The sequence below is a fragment of the Bactrocera dorsalis genome, chromosome 5 (genome assembly GCF_023373825.1).
Source record: "Bactrocera dorsalis isolate Fly_Bdor chromosome 5, ASM2337382v1, whole genome shotgun sequence".
Classification (NCBI taxonomy): domain Eukaryota; kingdom Metazoa; phylum Arthropoda; class Insecta; order Diptera; family Tephritidae; genus Bactrocera; species Bactrocera dorsalis.
Window position 1 is genome coordinate 59,919,352 of NC_064307.1, and position 20,822 is coordinate 59,940,173.

General features: G+C 37.6%; 5 protein-coding genes across 10 annotated transcripts in view; 4 read left to right on the forward strand and 1 right to left on the reverse strand.

Moving 5' to 3' along the window:
- Window positions 1–20,822, reverse strand: part of LOC105224179 (uncharacterized) — a 59,067-nt gene that overhangs the window by 1,176 nt on the left and 37,069 nt on the right. For both annotated transcript variants that reach the window (XM_011202182.4, XM_011202181.4), the window contains exons 9-10: window positions 20,288–20,442; window positions 20,011–20,227 (exon numbers count right to left, since the gene is read on the reverse strand). In XM_011202182.4, coding sequence (XP_011200484.2) covers window positions 20,011–20,227; window positions 20,288–20,442 — 372 coding nt within the window. The remainder of the gene's footprint in view (window positions 1–20,010; window positions 20,228–20,287; window positions 20,443–20,822) is intronic.
- LOC115065995 (uncharacterized) lies at window positions 1,322–4,338 on the forward strand. Its single transcript, XM_049459362.1, has 4 exons — window positions 1,322–1,822; window positions 3,125–3,293; window positions 3,377–3,685; window positions 3,762–4,338. Exons 1-4 carry the CDS (start codon window positions 1,452–1,454, stop codon window positions 4,173–4,175), a joined length of 1,263 nt encoding a protein of 420 aa, XP_049315319.1. The 5' UTR covers window positions 1,322–1,451; the 3' UTR covers window positions 4,176–4,338.
- On the forward strand, window positions 5,712–9,261 carry LOC105224178 (uncharacterized). Its single transcript, XM_049459356.1, has 4 exons — window positions 5,712–6,829; window positions 8,158–8,326; window positions 8,395–8,721; window positions 8,784–9,261. Exons 1-4 carry the CDS (start codon window positions 6,405–6,407, stop codon window positions 9,198–9,200), a joined length of 1,338 nt encoding a protein of 445 aa, XP_049315313.1. The 5' UTR covers window positions 5,712–6,404; the 3' UTR covers window positions 9,201–9,261.
- LOC105224177 (uncharacterized) lies at window positions 10,069–14,230 on the forward strand. Of its 5 annotated transcripts, none has more exons than XM_049459358.1 (5): window positions 10,069–10,156; window positions 12,405–12,960; window positions 13,117–13,285; window positions 13,352–13,678; window positions 13,736–14,230. In XM_049459358.1, exons 2-5 carry the CDS (start codon window positions 12,548–12,550, stop codon window positions 14,150–14,152), a joined length of 1,326 nt encoding a protein of 441 aa, XP_049315315.1. In that variant the 5' UTR covers window positions 10,069–10,156; window positions 12,405–12,547; the 3' UTR covers window positions 14,153–14,230. The 5 variants fall into 5 exon arrangements, with proteins under 5 accessions (XP_049315315.1, XP_049315317.1, XP_049315316.1 ...); XM_049459360.1 differs by having other exon boundaries at window positions 10,120–10,136; XM_049459359.1 differs by having other exon boundaries at window positions 10,146–10,163.
- Window positions 15,556–18,052, forward strand: LOC105224175 (uncharacterized). The gene is made up of 4 exons (XM_049459361.1): window positions 15,556–16,117; window positions 16,194–16,362; window positions 17,210–17,521; window positions 17,582–18,052. Exons 1-4 carry the CDS (start codon window positions 15,705–15,707, stop codon window positions 17,996–17,998), a joined length of 1,311 nt encoding a protein of 436 aa, XP_049315318.1. The 5' UTR covers window positions 15,556–15,704; the 3' UTR covers window positions 17,999–18,052.

The following is a 20,822-nucleotide window of genomic DNA, read 5'->3' on the forward strand; positions in this document are numbered from 1 at the left end:
ACTACTGCTTCACTGATTACACTGGTCTACAGTGGTTTTGTTGCCCTCGATATAAGATCCCTCGACCAGCCAAAATGTCAACAAGGAATACTATTTGAGTGTTATGCGCCAATTGCGCGAAGCTATTCTTAAAAGAAGCCCGGAATTATGGGACGACATCTCTTGATAATGCACCGTGGCATACTGCATTGATTCTTTGTGGGTTTTTCGCCAAATTTTCAATTAATATCGTGATCGAATGCTTGTCTGAAGTTCGCTGCTTATCTTAACTAAAGAAATCTATAAGGAAATTTTCATTCAAGCATTGGATCGCTTTGTCATGGAACGTAAAAAATGCTTCAGTTGTTTCTTCGTTAAAATCGTAATTTGGAAATAAAAGACAACAAGGCATTATACATACATATGTGTCGAAAAACGGATTGCTAAACAGTCGATAGTTTTCTTCGAAATCCTTTTGAGGTTAAAATGATGCCACTATAACGTGATACCTAGATTATTTTGCCTAGATCAGTATATACTTCTTCAGCGTGTTCGAAGTTCAAATGAAAGCTATTGTCTGCAATTTGCCACATTCCTTCAACTTCCTTTGAATCTTCTTCTGATAAACTCATTTTTACTGCAAGAGCCTTATCAGGTGACTGTAATTACCGACTAAGAGGTAAAATCACTGAAACGTATCGCTTAATGAATTAAGATGTTTGAAATTCTGCCGTGGAAATTGCAATTAAAAGCTGCGAAGCTTTATTTGAGGCCTTCGGAATCCTCCAAGTTTTTTGCTTCTCCTAAACAAATGAATGCAATTAGATACTTATCCCTTTCGTTCTTCAAAATATTTATTATTTTGGGCCAGCAGATTAAAGTATTCTAAGGTTAATGAGTATAATAATGATTGAGAATAAAACAAAGGATTTCGTTCTCGGCAATTGGGTCTATAGATCGCGTATGGACCCAGATTTTTATATTCTATCCTAAAATTGTCTTGAAAATATTTTCTACCTCTATAACAACATCAACTATTAAAATATAATATTCACTTCTTTCCCAAACAAAATATTGAAATACAGAACACATCCCAAATTTTCGACTATTTTGAAAAAGCGTGAACCAAACAAGCTCACACCTTAAAGGTAGCTATTAAAAGAGAAGAACAAATTGCACATTTTCAGGAAACAACTGATTTCATTAATGCCATACAACTGAATACGAGCAAACAAGATTTATCTCTAACAAACACTTCTGAAAGCTCTCAAAAGCTCAAGCTTCATACAATTTCATCATTGTTTATCACTAGAATTGAGCATTTAAATACAACAACTACTTGTCGGGTCTCTCACAACGAGTTTAGCGTCAAAAGCATACAACTACTGCGGGTAGACTACCAACGTACAACCAAAACAACAATAATTGAGCACCATAACTTAATAACAATAACAATAAACCAACAACCAAATATGACTACTGAAATTAACGATATAAACGTAATTCCTGACTATTTGCGCGAAGAATACTTCAATCAAATATTGTTACAGTTATTTGATGAAACGGTAAAATTACGCGAATTGCAAGTGATACCACAGAAATCGTTCGGCAACTATTGTAGTGATATCTATCGTGTTACATTGAAATATGCATTGAATGATAACAAAAGTAAGGACGGGGAAAGTGCAGTTACAAGAGCGGAGGAACGCGTGCTGAATGTGCTCGTCAAAGACTTGTTCGATAATTTAACTTCGATTTCTAATGAGCAATTTATGTACGCAAATGTGCTGCTCGAGATCAATAAGACGCTGCTGAGTTGTGGACGCAAACAGGTGTCACCGACGTGAGTATTTTAATATTCATTGAAGAAATTTGTTTGGCTAAAAGTAGGGAGCGGATTCTTAGCTAGAAAGCGCATTTTTAAGAATTTGTTAAGAGACGCGTTCCCGAGAGAGTCGATCTTGGCGGTATTAGATCAATGTTTTGAATCTTCTTCATTCAATTACTAAGAGTGCGCATTTTTTAATTTATAAGTGAATTTTCGCTCACGCTCTTGATTTTTGTTGATGGCTGTTTCTCTCATCCACAACAACTACTTAACAGAAATATTTGTAATTTTTTCTCAGTCCACCTTTAGTGTTAAATGTTTTATCAATTAGTACGAGTCTGTATAGCCGGTCTGTAAAGGTGGAAAATTAATTTCACAGAAAGTACCTGTTATTATAAGAGGCATTATTATCTGTTAAATAGGCTACCGTCAACAATAATGACAGCTTAGTACGGGGGGATACATGATTTCTGAAAGGGGTGCTTCAAACTCGAAAACCCTATATTGAAAGTTATGAATGGAGGCGTAATATTGCTACAATGTAACGGTAATATCACACATGATAATACTTCCGTTCTTGAATCAAAATAGACCGTTATATACCATACAGCCGGTAATATTTCAGTTCTTTTGGTCCGAATTTAGTATCTATGGGCTCTGAAGACCGGTTTGGCACATCTTCCCTAAATCTCCAGAGTGGCGTCAATAAATCACTACGGAATTGTTATCTTTAAGGTTAATTAATCTAACACTAGGATTTGCGCAACATTGTGCTGCAATATGTGAAACTCTTGCTTATCCATAATAGACTCCAACATACCGAGACTATGCTCTACATAGGTCTTCGCATGACATTAATCACCTCCTTGCATGCCCCATCAAACCAACTCAACTAACACCCTTCTCCCAATGCTTTGACTACGTCAAAACAGATTAATGTTGCCTAGTGACAACCTGAGAAAAAAAGTGTGCGAATGCTGTTGAGTTGACAGTCCTTGGGCGTATAAAAGTCCGGGTCCGTTCCATTTACGTAAACCCTACTTTTTTGGGAGTGAATCAAAATAAGTCGTTTTCTCTCGTTGGATGACTTCGATGACTTCATCTCCTTGACCTCCAAGCAGGTTCAGGATACTCTGTTCCAATAATAAATGTTCTTCTTTCATGAGAGATTTATGGCAACGTAAGAACCCGCTTTATATACACAATAATTGCTAAAATTGTAGTTACCTCATAAGCAGATTATCGAACTTATTGTTTACCACTCTACAATAAAGAGCTTAAACAGGTTTCAAAAAATATTTTTCTTTTTCTTTTCAGTGTATATCACGCTATTAAAAATAACAGAGAAACACATTTTTTTGAAGATCTAACACCACGTGGCTATGTTATACGGCCACGCACAACTGGGTACAACGAAGACGAAACACGTCTCTTATTTAAACGTTTGGGAGAATATCATGCAGCGTCGCTCATCTTCAAGGAGGCGGTAAGTACCCTGCAAACATAACTGCTTTTCTCCAACCAAGCACAACCTTTATTAAGCACCAAGCATCCTTCTTACCATTATAGCACCCCGGCATTGAGGGTGAAATGCGCGAATTCTATGCAGTCAGCGATCCGGCGTTAGAACTTTTCATTGAGGATCATATGTATGACAATATAGAGTATGTCGTTAAAATTATAGAAACCTGGCCGGGCTATGAAAGTATTATCGCGAAAATGCGAAAAAATACACGAGAAGTATTTCGCAGTAAATTCTTGCCATTATTTGATCGGACGCAGGCTAAATTGAACATAGTTTTACATGGCGATATGTGGATTGCCAATCTACTGCTGAAGTATAATAGCAAAGACGGCAGCGCGGAGGATGCAGTGTTCGTAAGTAGTTACTTAATGCGATATACATCTCTGTAGCTAATTATACCGATAATTATTATTCCCTCTCCCCTTCTAGTTGGACTATCAGAACAGCAGCTGCGGCAGTCCTGCCTTCGATATACACAATCTCTTCATGACGAGTGTGCAATTGCCGGTGATGGTGCAGAGTTATGATGATATCATTGCTCATTATTATGCGGCCTTTCGTTCGACTCTAATTGCGCTCAAATATCCAGCCGAGCGCATACCAGCTTTGCAGTGCATTTTGGATGAACTCCGACGCACCGATTACTTCAATTACTATTTACTTATATTTCCATTCGCTCAGACTATGCTCGGCGATGAATTGGTAAAAGGCATGAATTTCAATACACTCCATGATGAAAAACGTCTGACAGCCAATCGTGTCAATATCTATGCCAACGAGCGAGTCCTGGAGACGTATAAGTATATGCTGAAGGCGTTCGATGAGAGAGGCTTGCTGGACTGATGTGATATATGTATCTAAGAATATGAGGTCGTATTTTGTTTGTTTTTGTTTTTCATGACAAGTACGTGTGTTTTATAATTACAAAGTATTTCCTATCAATATGTAACTTTTTTAAACCAAAGTTTATTTAAAATAAGTTATTAAAACTAATTAATATTTCAAATTTTTTTGAATCTTTTAATGGATAAAAACAAGTTTTTTATTCAGCGAAACTGATTAGTGGGAGGTCTTGTGATCCTCAAACCTCAGAAGCGGTTGCGATCTTCTTCCCTTCGAAATGTTTAGTGTGATGGTGGTGGAAAGTTACTTGTACATACTCGTATGGATCATATCTTTTCTGTAAAGTATGCCTAGTGGTGATAATCCACTCATTCCACTCATATATCGATCATGTGAGTGAATTTTTCAAGTTTGAACACAAAAAGAAGACGCGCGGATTAAAATATTGAGAGTGTGGCAGTAGTGTCTATACTATGTAACTATTATTATTACTATTTCGATAAATTTTTCCGTATATAATGTCCTGAGAATGACAGGAGGAGTGGTCATCAATTTTCTGAGTGATGGAACAGTTTTTATCTTATGTGGACCGGGTACGCCAGGAGATGTTTACTATTTCGACTCTTGTTTGTTTCTGTTGTAAACCACTAGAATCTCTGTTCCATCAAGGGGCATGAAACAATGTAGAAACTCATTCGGATTGCTTCAAGTACTGTAAAGTAGTCTCACAGCTGCGCTTGTACGAGTAGTGTAGAGTGAGCAAACGCGTGGTAGTTGTTTTGAGTCATACTCGTAGACAACCAACGCACGCACTAAAGAAATAAGTCACCGTTTATAGCATCCAAGCACTCTCTTCCAAAACCGAGAATCGAATCTTCTATTGACATTGTTGTTTTACCTATCTTCTAAAATCCGCGAAAGAGTCCGCTTCCATACGAAGTCAAAACAAAACTACAAGTCCAATTCGACGAGGTTATGTACCAATCGGAACCACCTTTTTAGGTAGTTTTGATGTTTTTGATATAGCGGATTTGGGTTTTTTTCTCGTTCTTTCCACAGGAAACCCCGCTAGAAAGTTAACAGCATTTCTCAATGATAATCAGTTTTATGCACCAACTTTTAAGTTAAATACTATATTTCTCAAGAATTCACTATTTTTGCCGAAGCATATTTTCATCGGGATGAGAGCTCTTAACAAGCATCTTCAGATCGATAGTTGTCACATTGTAGGCGAAACTTCAATACACCCTCAAGACGAAGGAAAGTTTGGTGCGGATATGTTTGAAAATATTTTTGGAAACAGATTTCTATTTCAGTTATAAATAATAATAATATAATTTTGTATCTTCAGTTGCGTTAACTAGAGAGAGAGAGTGCTACTGTAAAGCCATGCTGTGAAAATCGAGTTTGATAAATGTAGCGAATATGTACCCTGTGCACTCGCTAACGAATTCATTTTATGCTTTAACCTTAGTCAAACTACATCACAACTCTCCCAATTAAGTGTATCATGTTTTTAGAAGTCCAGCTTACAGTTACAAATGTAGAAAGAAGAAGAATGTTTTGCTCTGGGCTATTATTATTATTAATCACACTAATATTAGGTAGCGACATATAAAGATAAGATAAGATTGCAATGGAAATGCAGGTGTCATAAAATTAATAAATCAATATAAAGATAATAAATTGAAATCTTTGAATGAAGGAGGAAGGTCGAAAAAGTACTTCGACTACCAAGAAAGCCCTATGAACGTTTTAATTTCGATGTAGAATTCTGCATACCAGACAATGGTGAATATCGTCTTTCAGACCAATAGGACACAATCTTTCTTAGAGTATGTTCATCGATTAAAATCCACTATTTCGACTGTTTCTTGATCTCAGCGGTATAACTGGAGTGCTTATCGAACCGCTCTCGTATGTATGTGCATTATGTTGGTTATCTCTGGTCTTGGTATTTACATATTATTCGTAATGTAACGTTACTAATGTTTAATATGTAGGAAATGTAATTGGAAATTTCGCAGAACTTCACAACAAAAAAGTATTATAAACTAATTCCATAAAAACGTAACACAAAAGAGACGAATAAAATTAGTTTTGGCGCCGCTTTCCAATGAGCCGGTTGTTTTCTATTTTTTAGGGCAGAGTGAAAAGAAACAAACTTAATTACAAAAAAATATACTGAAACAAAAATTATTTACAAATTTTAAACACCCCCATACAAACATGCTTCAAAGCGAAGAAACAGAAGAAACAACGACAAAAGCGCCACCGGCATATATCAATTCGAATTATATACGACAAGCACTGGAATGTAACGTCAGTGGTAGCATGTATGACGATAAGCGTATTAATGTATTGGAATGCATTTTTCAATGCATCAACGAGGAAGGTGCAAACAATCGTAGTGATCTCTATAGAGCTCATGTGAAATTCGAAGAATATCGACTCGGTCGTCCTGTGGCAGATAATACAACGCTCATAGTGAAAGATGTGATAATGGATGCTGCCACAAAGACGACCACAAATGAATTAGTAATGTTTCAACATGTATTGCCAAGAATGAAGCGTATACTGTCAGAAATTCCGGATTACCGGTATGGAACTGATAAGTATGTTTCTAAGAAAATGGCTCTCAAACTGTTTGCAGAGTAAGTAAAATATAAAATGTTACTTTACAGTGATGTTAGTACAGTCGTATATACAGGGTGGTTCATATAGCGTGCATTTGTTTTGCAATGAAGGGAATTTATTCACTTCTGTTTGGCATATTAGTACAATTCGTATATTTAGTTGAAATTTTTACCGATGCGAGAGTGGGTGGGATAATTTCTTTTAACTAGATATTGTTGGTTTGATTAATTGATTGAAAAGTGGTTAGGACATGATTCTCCGCTCAGTTGGTGGAGATCTCAAGACACCTTTCTATGAGTCGGGATGAGCGATTAAGGTTCATTCCTCAACAGAGGATAGCGTTGTTGTCCGCGTAACAGACCACCTTAAAGTTCTCCCTGTCGAGTAGAAGAATTCATTAGTTGATCAATGTGGCCCAAAGCAAAGAGGATGGGATGTCTTGTGGGGCGCCACAATTGATCTGATGAGCGACTTTCATACCTTCCCCAATATATATGGCTTGTCTATTGCTTAGCATGTGATTCAACCATGTCAGCAGGCTCTGATTAATGTGAAATGATGCAATAGCCGCTATCAGAGCAGTCGCATTAGGATTGTTGAATACACCTTCCTCGTCAATGAATGCCGCTATCGTGCATTCTCGTTTTTCTAAAGAACTTTTGATTGTCCCAACTATCTCGTGTAGGGCGCTGTCATCGAATTTGTCCAAACAGTAGGGTGGAATTTGTGGTTTGATGAGTTCGTCACAAATCTTTTCCATCCTTTTCAGTAGGAACCACGTTAGACTGATCGAACTGTAATATCTCGTCAAGGAGCGGGTTTCCTTTCCCGGTTTCGCTATAAAGATAACTTTGGTTTCCTGCTACCTTCTGAGGGTATATGTATGCTAAACGGACATAGCAGATTTGCACCGTTCTATAGTAGAGCGGGAAATATTATATATCATCTGTTTTAGCAGCTTTAAAAGGTTTGAAACTGCTTAAGTCTTTGGTAACCATTTCTTGGGTGAGCATGAGACCGTCATCCTGGCTTTATGTAGGTTTGTCAAGTAGGCTTCCGAGATGTAGATCATACCTTATGACTCGCAGCAATTTTTAGACTGAAAGCATAAGCTTACAATTCTTCTTCTTCCTTCTTCGGACCAGATTTGCCGGGTGCAAATCACTGCATTGATTTTTTTTTTTTAAACAAAATAGAAACTTCTTCGGATTACGCTTAAATGGATAACGGACTTGTTGTCCGGAGTGACCAATGTGGTCTTTTGAGATATATTATGTGCAGTCAACAGTTAGTCTGTCTAAACAATATAAATCGACATTAACCCTACATTCATAACTATTTTCAGTTGCTTATTTTGCGAACGTGGTATACGTGAGATATACGTACTGGAAGACTTACAGGACCTGGACTATGGCCCCCTTGAACCGCGCTATGGATTAGATTTGGAAGAATCGAAAATCGTTATGAGTAAACTTGCAGATCTCCATGCGGCGTCCATTCAGTATATGAAGGAGGTGGGTTTACAAAACTTTTGAAGACTCATCCAATAAACAACCCATATGCTTCCTTTCATTTCAAAAAGTATCCTAATGGGGCGGCGACACTGCTATCATCACCGCTCGCCAACGGCATTAGTCCGACTAGCCGACAAGGGGTTACAGCGTTCGAAGGCATGCGCAACGCTATTAAGCTGGTTGAACAGTGGACGGGCTTTAGTGGTATCGCAGCATCCATGCGCATATGGACGGAAAACTTCAATGAACGTCTAACACAGGTGCTGAGGAGACGACGTTGTCGTTTTAATGTTATTAACCATGGTGAACTCTGCACCAAGAATATACTCATACGGTTAGGAGTTCAAGAAAGCGCCGATCTAAAAATTCTTATCGTGCCTAAGGATGCTGTATTTGTAAGTAGATGCTTTAGTTAATTAGCAAATAATACGAGTACAAATTTATATTTCAAAAATAGCTGGATTTTCAATTGTCTTTCGTTGGCAGTTGTGGTTATGATTTAAATGTCTTCTTCTACACTAGCGTCAGCGTGGAAGTCTTGAAATCACATCGTCATGTGCTGCTACGTCACTATCACGATCGCTTAAAGGAAACCCTTAAGCATTTAAAATTTCAAGAGACTGAATTACCCACTTGGCAGACATTAATGGGGGAGGTGTACGATCTCGAATTCATTGGTTATTACGCTTTGCTGTGTTTGTTGCCATTAAGTTGTATTGATGGTGCAGCTTCCACTGAGGAGCTTGAGAGGAAACACAAATTAATGTACGAAAATCAGAGGGTACAGGAAATGCTTCGTTATGGTTTGCCGCGCCTCACTCAGTTGGGTGTGTTAGACCTTGTACCTAGGGAAAGGGATTTTCCATCGAGTTGATAATGTATGTATGTATGTAGTTTAAATAAAAAAATAACGAATAGTGATATTATACTAAAAATAGTATTCTCAATAATTTTTACATTTTGAAAAAGTTGGAGTGCTTTCCTTAGCTTGGGTCTATAAAGCTTCCATCGTCATTTGTGTAAATTAGTGTGGTATGTAGGTCTAATAAAGCATATATTGTGTTGGGATTCTGAAACTTGTCTTTTGAGCGTGGGGTGTGTTTCAAAACTGTGCTTATAGTTATTAAACGACCGCCCGTGCTTCTTCATGTCGTGCTGATGATCATGGAGAGATTAATATCTTGAAGTTTCGTAGGGTCTAGAAATAGGCTTGTTGATTATTAGTTGATTTCTGATTATAATTATTGCTATGTGCCTATAACGAGATAAAAAAAATGGAAATGGACGTAAGGAATCCCTTACGCGTCACTCTTGAAAAACTCCCACTTTATATAGTAGATAGGGTTTTTACAACGGAATTAGCTTTACTGTTGGTAGTTGGGATAGATAAAGACATTCCTCGCGTTAGTATCTTACTTTCGTCAACTTAGTTACACATACATATTTAATTTTAAATAATAATTAAATACTTTTTCTAAAAAATAATTTCCATTTTGACTCGATAATCATAACACCAGCGAACTAAGAATTTAAGTCGAAATTTCACAATCACAAGCATATACATACATACATATGTATGTAGGGAGAAGAGAGCTGTAACAATTGTTTATAAAAGCTTCGCCGAAAAGCGCTTTCCATGGCTACATGTATACATATGTATGTATGTTTGAGTATATGAGGTTTGGAATGAACGCCAGCAATATTTGAAATCAGTTGCAATCTATTCGTGTACCGGCGGTATTGCGAGCGAACGTTCAACGGGTCGCGAAACGTCAAAACCTCTATTCAGTCCACTGCCAAAGTTGAGGAGGTGATTTACGCTCTCACTTGGTATTTGGTATTTATGCTATTCGTAATGCTCAGGGGTGGGTAAAACCTTAGCATATGCTAGGAGACTATTTGCTTAGATGTTAAATTCTCCAACAAATATAATTGCAAACAACCTGAATAATATTAATTTTGATGCATTCAGAGATCTGCAATGAGTACTAATAAAATTAATGTACGTAAGTCATGAGTTATAAGCTATAAAAACTGGTGCAAATGCGTACTCATCCTGATATAAAAAATTACTAAGAGCCATTCCAACCCAAACATAAAAAAAACTCAAAGTAGTACTTCTACACCCCAGTGTTGCCACTTGAGAAAATCTTTTGGTAACAAAAAGCATACCGAATATGTTGCAAAATTACCAAATTTTCTTATAATTAAAAAAAAAATGGGTTTTATTTGATTTCACATTTGGAAAAACATGTATATGGAAATGTATGTACAAGTAAGCCTGAAAATTTAGCAAAATTACCGTCCGGAGCGGCTTTTTCGTTGCTCAAGATAAGTGGATGGGGTGGAGTCGCTGGAGGAGAGGCACAGTGTGCTTTTTAACTTTTCAGGCAGAAGCGGCTGCCTTAAAGAAGGTGGTAGACGTACTGCTACGAAGTGCAGCCTCTTTCAGCGAAGTGAACTATTGCTCTGACAACCAACGGCAATAGTAGCGCTGAGGTCGCTAACTGTGCGTTCAAGACTAGTCAATGAGCCTTTGTTCTCACCAGAAACAGCAGCTATCTATTTCATAATGGGACTGGTCATGGCGAAATCGCTGGCAACACTGCAAAGCCGATGAGCTAGCCACCCTTGCACCGCTCACATCGGAATGGGATCGAGCACTGGCGCTGGTCGACAATCAACTCTCGAGACTTTGCGACTGCGTGATAATTTCGGCCTAAAACTGCTACTGAACTATTTTCCCTTAGCAAAATTCATCTCACCGCAATTGTGGGGGTTCTTACTGGTTATTGTCCAATAGGCAACAGAGTTAGTGAAAACATACAGACACTTTCTCCTCCATTGTTCACTCAACTTTTGTTCTATATATATTCATCTGTTAAAGATATTGCCTACTAAAACCTTATGCCCACCAACCAAACTACTAAAGGCAAATGAAATTACTAATTTTTGTCCGATCGGACCAAAGCGGCAACGCTGCCATACTTATATGTGCCGGCAATTTAGACTCTATTGAGTGTAAAGTGACAATTTAATTTTACTCACTTGCTTATTGGAGAGAATGTCGTGCTCTGAGCAGCTGTTCGGTTATGGTTTCTTTTGTTATTCATGATTCGGAGCCCTTCACCGGTTCATGTCAGGAGAAACTTACTCTCTACTCATGCTCTAGCTATGTTTGACATGCATAAATGTGTTTTTATTGATTATGTTTTTTACCTTATATTCACTATTGTGTCCAATTCACATAGAAATTTTGCTTCGCTTTGCGTCAGACATTTATTTTGACAGCAAAGTTCGATATATGCGTTTGTATGACATAAAATGTTTTCGATGCAAAGCCAAGCAAAATATTGGGTAAATCTTTTTACGCTTTGTCAAACAACAGTCGCTATTGATTGGAGAAATACTGAAAGCAAAGTATCCATTGTGGAATACTCTTTGTTTTTTGTGGTTCGTTGTTCAACTGTCACGCAAAGCGAGAAAAGGTGTATAGACCGCGTCAGATTGGGTACGTGTACGTTAAAGAGGGATAAGTATGCGAATGAAGTGGTGTACCTATCGTATAGATACATATGTCACAATGAATGCGATACGCAAATAAACAAAAATCAGCTGTTCTTCCGTATACAAAAGTTGAGAGTTGGCCAACCGGATGCTTCTCCTGTAGAGTACGCATTGTCAATCTGTTGCTCTCCATATAAATGCACACATTCAACTCAGTTGTCAGTTGCATATTTCTCCTCTACGAAATCAACGTACCCGTTCTGACGCGGCCTTATGCGATTGGGCCTTTTACTCTTTTTTGTGTTACTCAACAAACGAAAGAGAATAATCGCAGATCTCTGGTGCACAATTTGAGTCCGTCATAGACCTACTGCTTCGCTTTGTCACACTGTAAACGCATTAACCCATCACTCATTTGGTGAGAGTCATTTGGTTGTGGTCGTGTCCATCCCAGGTAATGTTTAATAGATCGGGAATGTATTTGCAAGTTTCGAATAATTTCACAACAAAAAGTATTATAAAGTATTATAATTCCACAAATGAGTAACACAAAATATACGAATACCATTAGTTTTGTCGCCGCTTTCTAATAAGTCGGTTGTTTTGTAATTTTAATGCGGAGTGAAAAGCTATAACTTAAAGATCTGTAAACAAAAAGTACACTGAAACAAAAATTATTACTAATTTCAAACACACACATACATATGTATAAACATGCTTCAACACGAAGAAACAGAAAAAACAACGATGAAAGTGCCACCGGCATATATCAATGCGAATTATATACGACAAGCACTGGAATGTAACATGTATTATGATAAGCCTGTTAATGTATTGGAATGTATTTTCCAATGCATCACCGAGGAAGATTCAAAGAATCGTAGTGATATCTATAGAGCTCATGTGCAATTCGAAGAATATCGATCTGGTCATCCTGAGATATATAATACAACGCTCATAGTGAAAGATGTGATAAGGGATGCTGCCACAAAGGCGACTACAAATGAATTGGTAATGTTCCAACATGTTTTGCCGAGTATGAAGCGTATACTGTCAGGTATCTCGGATTACCGGTATGGAACTGATAACTATGTTCCTAAAAAAAGGGGTCTCAAACTATTTGCAGAGTAAGTAAAATATTAAATGTTAGTTTACAGTGATGTTAGTACAGTCGTATGTACAGGGTGGTTCATATGGCAAATATTTGTTTTTCACTGAAGAGAATTTATCCACTCTTCATTTTGTATATTCTACATTAACCCTGCATTGATAACTATTTTCAGTTGCTTATTTTGCGAACGTGGTAAACGTGAAATCTTCGTAATGGAAGATTTACAGGCACTCGACTATGGCCCCCTTGAACCGCGCTATGGATTAGATTTGGAAAATTCAAAACTAGTTATGAGTAAACTTGCAGATCTCCATGCAGCGTCCATGCGGTATATGAAGGAGGTGGGTTTGCACATTTTTAAGATTTATCCAATAAATAACCTAAACGTTTTCTACCGTTCCAAAAAGTTTCCAAATATGGTAGCAACATTGCAGCCATCACCGCTCTCCAACGGCATTAGTCCGACTAGCCGACAGGCGGTTACAGCGTTCGAAGGCATGCGCACCGCTATTAAGATGGTTGAACAGTGGGCAGGATTTGATGGTATCTCAGCATCTATGCGCATATGGATGGAAAATTTCAATGAGCGTTTAACGCAGGTGCTGAGAAGCCGACTTTGTCGTTTCAATGTTATTAACCATGGTGAACTCTGCACAAAAAATATACTCATTCGGTTAGGAGTTCAAGATAGCTCTGATCCAAACATTGTTATCGTGCCTAAGGATGCTGTATTTGTAAGTAGATGACTTAGTTAATTAGTAAATAATACGAATTTACATTTCAAAAAATAGCTGGATTTTCAATCGTCCTTTGTGGGCAGTTGTGGTTACGATTTAAATGTCTTCCTCTACACCAGCGTCAGCGTGGAAGTTTTGAAATTACATCGTCAAGAGCTGCTACGTCACTATTACGATCGCTTAAAGGAAACTTTAAAGGGTTTAAAATTCCAAGAGCCTGAATTACCCACTTGGCAGACATTGCTAGATGAAGTGTACGATCTCGAATTCATTGGTTATTATGCTTTGCTGTGTTTGTTGCCATTAAGTTGCATGGATGGTGTAGCTTCCACTGAGGGGCGTGAGAGACAACACAAATTGATGTATGAAAATCAGAGAGTACAGGAAATGCTTCGTTATGGCTTGACGCGCTTAGCTCAGTTGGGTGTGTTAGACTGCATAACTAGTGAAACGGATTATCCACCGAGTTGATGATGTATAATATGTATGTATGTACATATGTATGTAGTTTAAATAAAAAGACAACAACTGGTGATATTATACTAAAAATAGTGCTCTCAATATACATACATATGTTACATTTGAAATTTTTTTAGATATATTGGTATTTTTGGACTTCCACGGCTTATCAGCGTTTTTCTGATACACCCTTTACTGCTATTTTGTCAGTCAGTGTGTTGAAGATGACTCTTAAGCTTGTTCTGTAAGTTCCGATGTTATAGAAGTTCGATCTGTTCTTGGAAGTTACGATAGGTTTTGAACTTCCACGTCTTTTCAGAACTTTCTAATTCCCTTTTGGGAGTCAGTGCGTTAAAAATAACTCTGCAGTTTATTTTGGAAGTTCCGTTCTTATAGTACCACCTTAATTGTTCTCCTAATTGTTTTTGAATATTCATTATATGTGACCTGGTCTACGAAAAGGGAGCTAACGTGCGAAAACTAGTTTTCTGGGAAACAGCTGTTAAAAATAAACAACTCGTTTCGTCAGTTTCTCGTTATCTCATTAATTTTTTGACACCTAAGCCCCCTTTCCGTAGACCAGGTCACATATTTTAGTTGATACATACTGAGTTCCAAAAAAATGAATGCTTTCCTTAGCTTGGGTCTCTCGTCATTTGAGTAGGATAGCATAGTAGGTACGGCTAAGGAATCATTTAGTGTATTATGTTCCTGAAGTTGGTCTTTTGAGCATGGGTTGTGTTCGGAAACTGTGCTAACAGTTATTAATCGACTGCCCGATCATCTTCTTTATATCGTGCTGATGATGATGGTAATATTAATATCTTGGCGTTTCGTAGGTTCTGCAAATAGGCTTGTTGTTGTGTGCATATTTCAAATGGTTTCTGATTATACTTATTGAAATGGTCCTATAACCAGATAAAAGTTGAACTGGACGTCAGAAACCCATGTCGGGTCACTCCTGAAATACTCCTCATAAAGCATATGTATTTTTACAACGGAATCAGCTACATACATATACTGTTGGTACCATAGTTCCGGTAGATAAAGACATTCTTCGCGTTAGTATCTTATTTTCGTTAACTTGGTAACACATATTTTATTTTACATATTAATTCAATATCTTTTTTTAGTAATTTCCATTTTTTCGTGATAATAATTTCACTCATAACATCAGCGAACTAATAATCTAAGTCGAAATAGACCTTTGAATGAATAAACCAGAAGTGTAGGCGCGCTTATCTCAATTTCACAATCACAAGCGAATTGAGAAGAGAGAGAGATAATATACATATGTTTATAAAAGCTTCGCTGAAAAGCTCTTTTCATAGTTATAGGTATATGTATGTGCGAGTATGTAGGCTTTGGAATGAGCACCAGTAATATTTGAAATCAGTTGCAATCTCATTTGCGTACCGGCGGTATTGTCAAAGAACGTTGAACGGTAATTTAGTGAGGGTTTGCGTTTTGGTAGTTTATGAATAAACGTAAATACATACATACATATAAAAAGATAATACGACGATTAGTGTGTAAGTAATCGTTCAAATTGTGATAAATAAAAATGTGCACAAAGCAAGCCGAGTCGACATTACTACCGTCCTACCTCAATGAGGACTTTATTAAAGATACATTGGAAAGTCACTTTAATGGCGCGCTAGATGGCAGCAACAACAATAAAGTTGAAATATTAGAATGTCAATTTGAACGTGCCACAGCAGAGGGCGAAAACTTTTGCAGCGTCATCTACCGTGCAAAAGTACAATTTCGCTTACACGGCGCAGACGCGGAAAATTCAAATGAAAAGCGCGAAATAACGGTTATTGTGAAAGATGTATTGAGAGAAATAGCGGAACTCGGTTCGAATGAGTTGGCTATGTATAAACATGTGCTGCCGGAAATGCAGAAAATACTGGACCACGCCGTTGAGAAGTCTGAGATTGGTGATGCAGCTGCGGCGCCGAAATTTTATGCCAAGTAGGTGTAGTAGTAATCCAAAATAATAATAGCAAATGTTATTTTTACATTTCTTTTAATTTTAATTTAATTTTAGCTGCTACTTTTGTGAACGTAATCCACGTGAGATTTATGTTTTAGAAGATTTATATGACGCCGACTATCGCAGTATGAACCGTTTCGTTGGTCTGGATTTAGAAGAGACGAAAGTCGTTCTGGAAAAGCTTGCAATATTCCATGCCGCATCAATGAAGTATATTGAAAAAGTGAGTGAAGAATGTTGTAAGTAGAGGAAAAGTTGAGGTTAGAGAGCACAAAAGAGCATTGCAGAGCACTAACTTGGAGTTGGGTTCCGAAGTGGGAGATTAAGAAAAAATGAAGACACCAATTAGAAAAAAATACAGACTGGCACTGAAATATGTACATACTGGTTCACAGATCTCATAAATTAAAACTATATATTGGAGTTGTAGCTTCCTTTGTAGGAGAAATCAAACATACTGTATGAATAGGTACCAATGAGGTACTTGACGTAAGCTTCGAGAGCTATGTTTCTGCCAATACTAAAAGTTCTGCGATCTCGAAAAGACAGCACTTGAGTAGTAAAATTTATAAACTATAAGACGACGGTTGATCCAGTGCTCATTGTGTTGGCTCAATGCCGATCTGGTTTGAAGACAACACTTCGGTTGGGTAGTAAAATGTATTGACTATTAGGCGTCAGTCGCTCCAACCGACCTAACCAAAGAGAAAGCTCAAGGGTTTATATAAGCGCGCAGGATGATGGCGTCAAAACCGTGCTTTGCGTTGGGATTCCACACTGTAAAGAAGTTGGTCCGCACAGAGGAGAAAGTGGCACTGGTAACGGGCAGCAGGAATCGCCATGCTAAGCTACTTCTGAGCTCCATCTACGTGAGCAGGGATCACATCACCTCAGTCGCGCACAGCGAGCTCCTGGATTAGTTGAGTGCTGGATCTTTGTAACCATATATGATATAGGAAAGCGCATAGTAGACCATAGGTCGCAGTGCAAAGCTTCAATTATTTTATATCTATTATTATTATCCCTACTAGATCATTTATATTTTTTTCTTGACTTAAACTTTTTCACAGTTCCCCACAGAATCGGCTGCGCTAATGCCTTCAACACTCGCCAACGGCTTCAACGAGGATGTTTTCTTCAATGCTATCGTTGTGGGTGGCATAACAGCGGCGACTAAAGTTGTGGCGGAATGGGAAGATTTTGAAGAGATTGCAAATAAAATGCGCTCATCTGTCGAGAACTTCGACGCGTGGGCGAAGCGCGTAATGCGACCCGAACGTTGCCGTTTCAAAGTGATTACGCATGGCGATCTCTGGGCAAATAATGTACTAATGAAATACGCGATAGAGGATGGTAAACGAGTGCCACAAGATGCAGTATTTGTAAGTTGTTAATAATTCTTTAAATTTTATGGATAAATATATTTTGTTTTATCTCTATAGGTCGACTTTCAAATGGATTTTGTTGGCAGCTGTGGCTACGATCTCAATTTCCTCTTAAACACAAGCGTACAGTTGGATGTCTTGAAGTTACATCGCTATGAGTTGCTGCGCCATTATTATGCACATCTAAAGAAGACACTGGAAATCTTGGGTACCGAAGAATTGGACATACCTAGTTGGCAAGTGGTTATGGAGGAAGTGCGTGATTTGGAGTTGGCTAGTTACTATGCGTTGGCATGTGAATTGCCGCTTTGCTGCATGGATCGTCAGGGCTCGGTAGGTTTGACTTTAAATAGTTTAATTGACCCGACAATGAAAGAAGAAACACGTAAGAAGATGTTCGCAAACAAGCGTGTATTAGAGATGTTACGCTATGGATTGGATCGTTTGAATGAACTGGGTGTTTTAGATTTATGATGAATGTTCGCAAAAATATATTGTAATTACAAAAATATGGTTTTTCTTATAGAATTACACAAGATTTTCATTTACTTCCAGAGTACATAGTTTTAAGTCCTTATCGGGGTTATTTATAATATGTTTTTTAGAGAGTAATTAAGGAATTTATATATGGCCTAAGATACGAACAGATTTGTTAAGGTTGGGCAACGGATTAACATATCTTTGATGATGGATTATCGAAAAGGTTTGAGGAGATGTAGTTAGTGTCTTGTGGTAAGTATTATACGACTTATGAATGTTCAGAAAATTAGAATTCGAATGGTCGGGGTTTACATGCACTTATTTTACTTGAGCTGACTTAATATTTACAAAAGCTTTGAAGTATCTGGCATGAAAAATGCAACCGATGCATATAATTTGGAAACATTGTATGTTAAGCAGGTTTTCTTGGAGTTCCAGAAAGGCGGACTTTAAGGTGTGGTTTCGACAAAAGCTTCTTTTTTTCACTGGCGTAGTCACCGCCTTCGTGGCTGAATTTACAACAGCGCGCACGTCGCTCTTACTTTTTGTTGTTCTTCCCCAATTGGAGATTCCAAGTGTAGTCAGGTTCTTCTCCACCTGATTTTCCTCTTCCTCTGGTTCCCATGGCGGGTACTGTGTCGAATACTCTCAGAGCTGGAGTGTTTTTATCCATTCCTCTGTTTTTTAATTCGCTGAACTATGTAATGTCGTCGTATATCATCGTTCAATCGATTGCGGTATTTGCCATTGCTAATGCGCAAAGCACTTTAAGTCTTTCGCAAAACCTTTCTCTCGAAAATTCGTTATACCATTTCATTAGATGTTGTCATCTTCTATGCCTCTGGTAAAATTTGGTCTTTGTTTGTCGAGAGAGGACTTTACTTCTCAATTGCCCACTGAGTCCGAAGTAGCAACTGTTGCTAAGAATTATTCTGCGTTGGATTTCAATGCTGACGTTGTTGTTGGGGCTAATGCTGGTTCCAAGATAGACGGAATTATCTACGACTTCAAAGTTATGACTGTCAACAGTAACGTGAGATCCAAATCGCGAGTGCGACGACTGTGTGATGACAGGAGATATTTCGTTTTGACCTCGTTTCCTACCAGACCCATTGTACACTTGGTTCTCTATTCAGATCTCTAGCTCAAAATATTTTCTTCATCTTGTCGGCAAAAGCTACTCACTTAATGAGAATCTGAGCGAGAGACATGCAGTTACTGACCGTAGTCGATGTTCTGTCTCTCTCTAAATAATTCGACTCTCACGTGCTCCCGTTGACCATAGTTAGAACTATTCAGCTGTTTGCCTAGCCAACAACAAGGCTTGTTTCTTTGGGATTTTATAATTTAGCCGTAATAGCAGCCGTGTTTGGAGTGAAAAGTGGAGTATTGTTACACCGAGCTGTTTAGGTGTCTACTGTTCTGTAGTATTTCGTCCAATTTTTAAATGTCGTATAGATTTACGAGGGAAAAAAGTTAGATCGTTATAGAAAAGTAGTCAGTAAGATCTGAGAGGTACTTGGAGTACCTGCCGACTGTTTCAGTAATGCATACTTGTTGATGAAGAGTTCAGTCCACTATAATAAAATGACTACCGCGATCAAATCGTCAAATGAGATTAAGATATTATTCTCATAAGGAGACAATTTTCTCATGGCCACGTGAAGTACTCTCTATGATAGTCATATTGATGATTCGACGGGCTTGAATGGTGAGCAGACTTAGAGAGAAACAAGGTCTCAGGAGTGGTGGTTACAAGGAAACCAGATATATCGACATAACCCAGCAGAGGGAGGAGAGTACGGATCTCATAATTTCTATCTTTTTTGGGAAAACATGCAATAAAAGCCTGTTCAGACTTTACAACTTGCGAAAGAAAGCTGTTTAAGAGAATAAAACTCTCCTCATAATTTTATGAGATTAATGGGCAATTAGCATATCATATTAGGTTAATGTCTAGATATTTAAAATTGATATGTCACTAATTTTGCATTCCATCTACTTACTTGGCGAGCAAAACGAATGGAAAAGTATCGTTTATCGGTGGCACACGTTCTCGTTTTAATGGGAAACGTGGAAACTTCTTCATATCTCTCTCGAACCAAGGATAATCATTGGTCATTAGTTGCTTGACATTTTTAAGTTGTCTCAGTTCCGTAAAAGTGTTGCCAGCAGAGAAATTATATTCCAGTGGAGGCGGTAGCTTACAAAGGAAGTGATAACCTGGTATTATGTAAAAGGCACAAGAAATAGTTTAGAAATAAAAGTATTTAAAGCAGTCACCTGTTGTGTGACACTCTTCATTTTGATGCTCCAAAAAGTATAGTTCACACGATTTAGGCTTTTGATAGTTTTTGAAATTCGATATGCGATCCACAAAATATTGAAAGAGATCGGTAATATTTTGCTTAAACTCGAAACGCAATTCCAAGTTGTCGCTGTGTAGAAAAATTAGAAGAATATTTCAAATATATAATAATAATTTCTTAAAATTTAATTAGAAATTGTAACTTATAGTTAATTAAAATAAAAAATATCTTACATACTTGTATATGCAAACTTTTCGTTTATAATGTGAGGTGCAAAGGTGCGCAATCTTTCATCAACTGTGGTACAGCAATTTTCCAGTTGATAAAACATTTTCATTTGCATAATAGTAATAATAATAAACGCAAATAATATAGACGCATTTTTATTACAAAATCAGTGTATGTATGTTTTATCGACAAAATTTTGTTCAGCGATGAGGCTCATTTCTGGTTGAATGGCTACGTAAATAAGCAAAATTGCCGCATTTGGGTGAAGAGCAGCCAGAAGC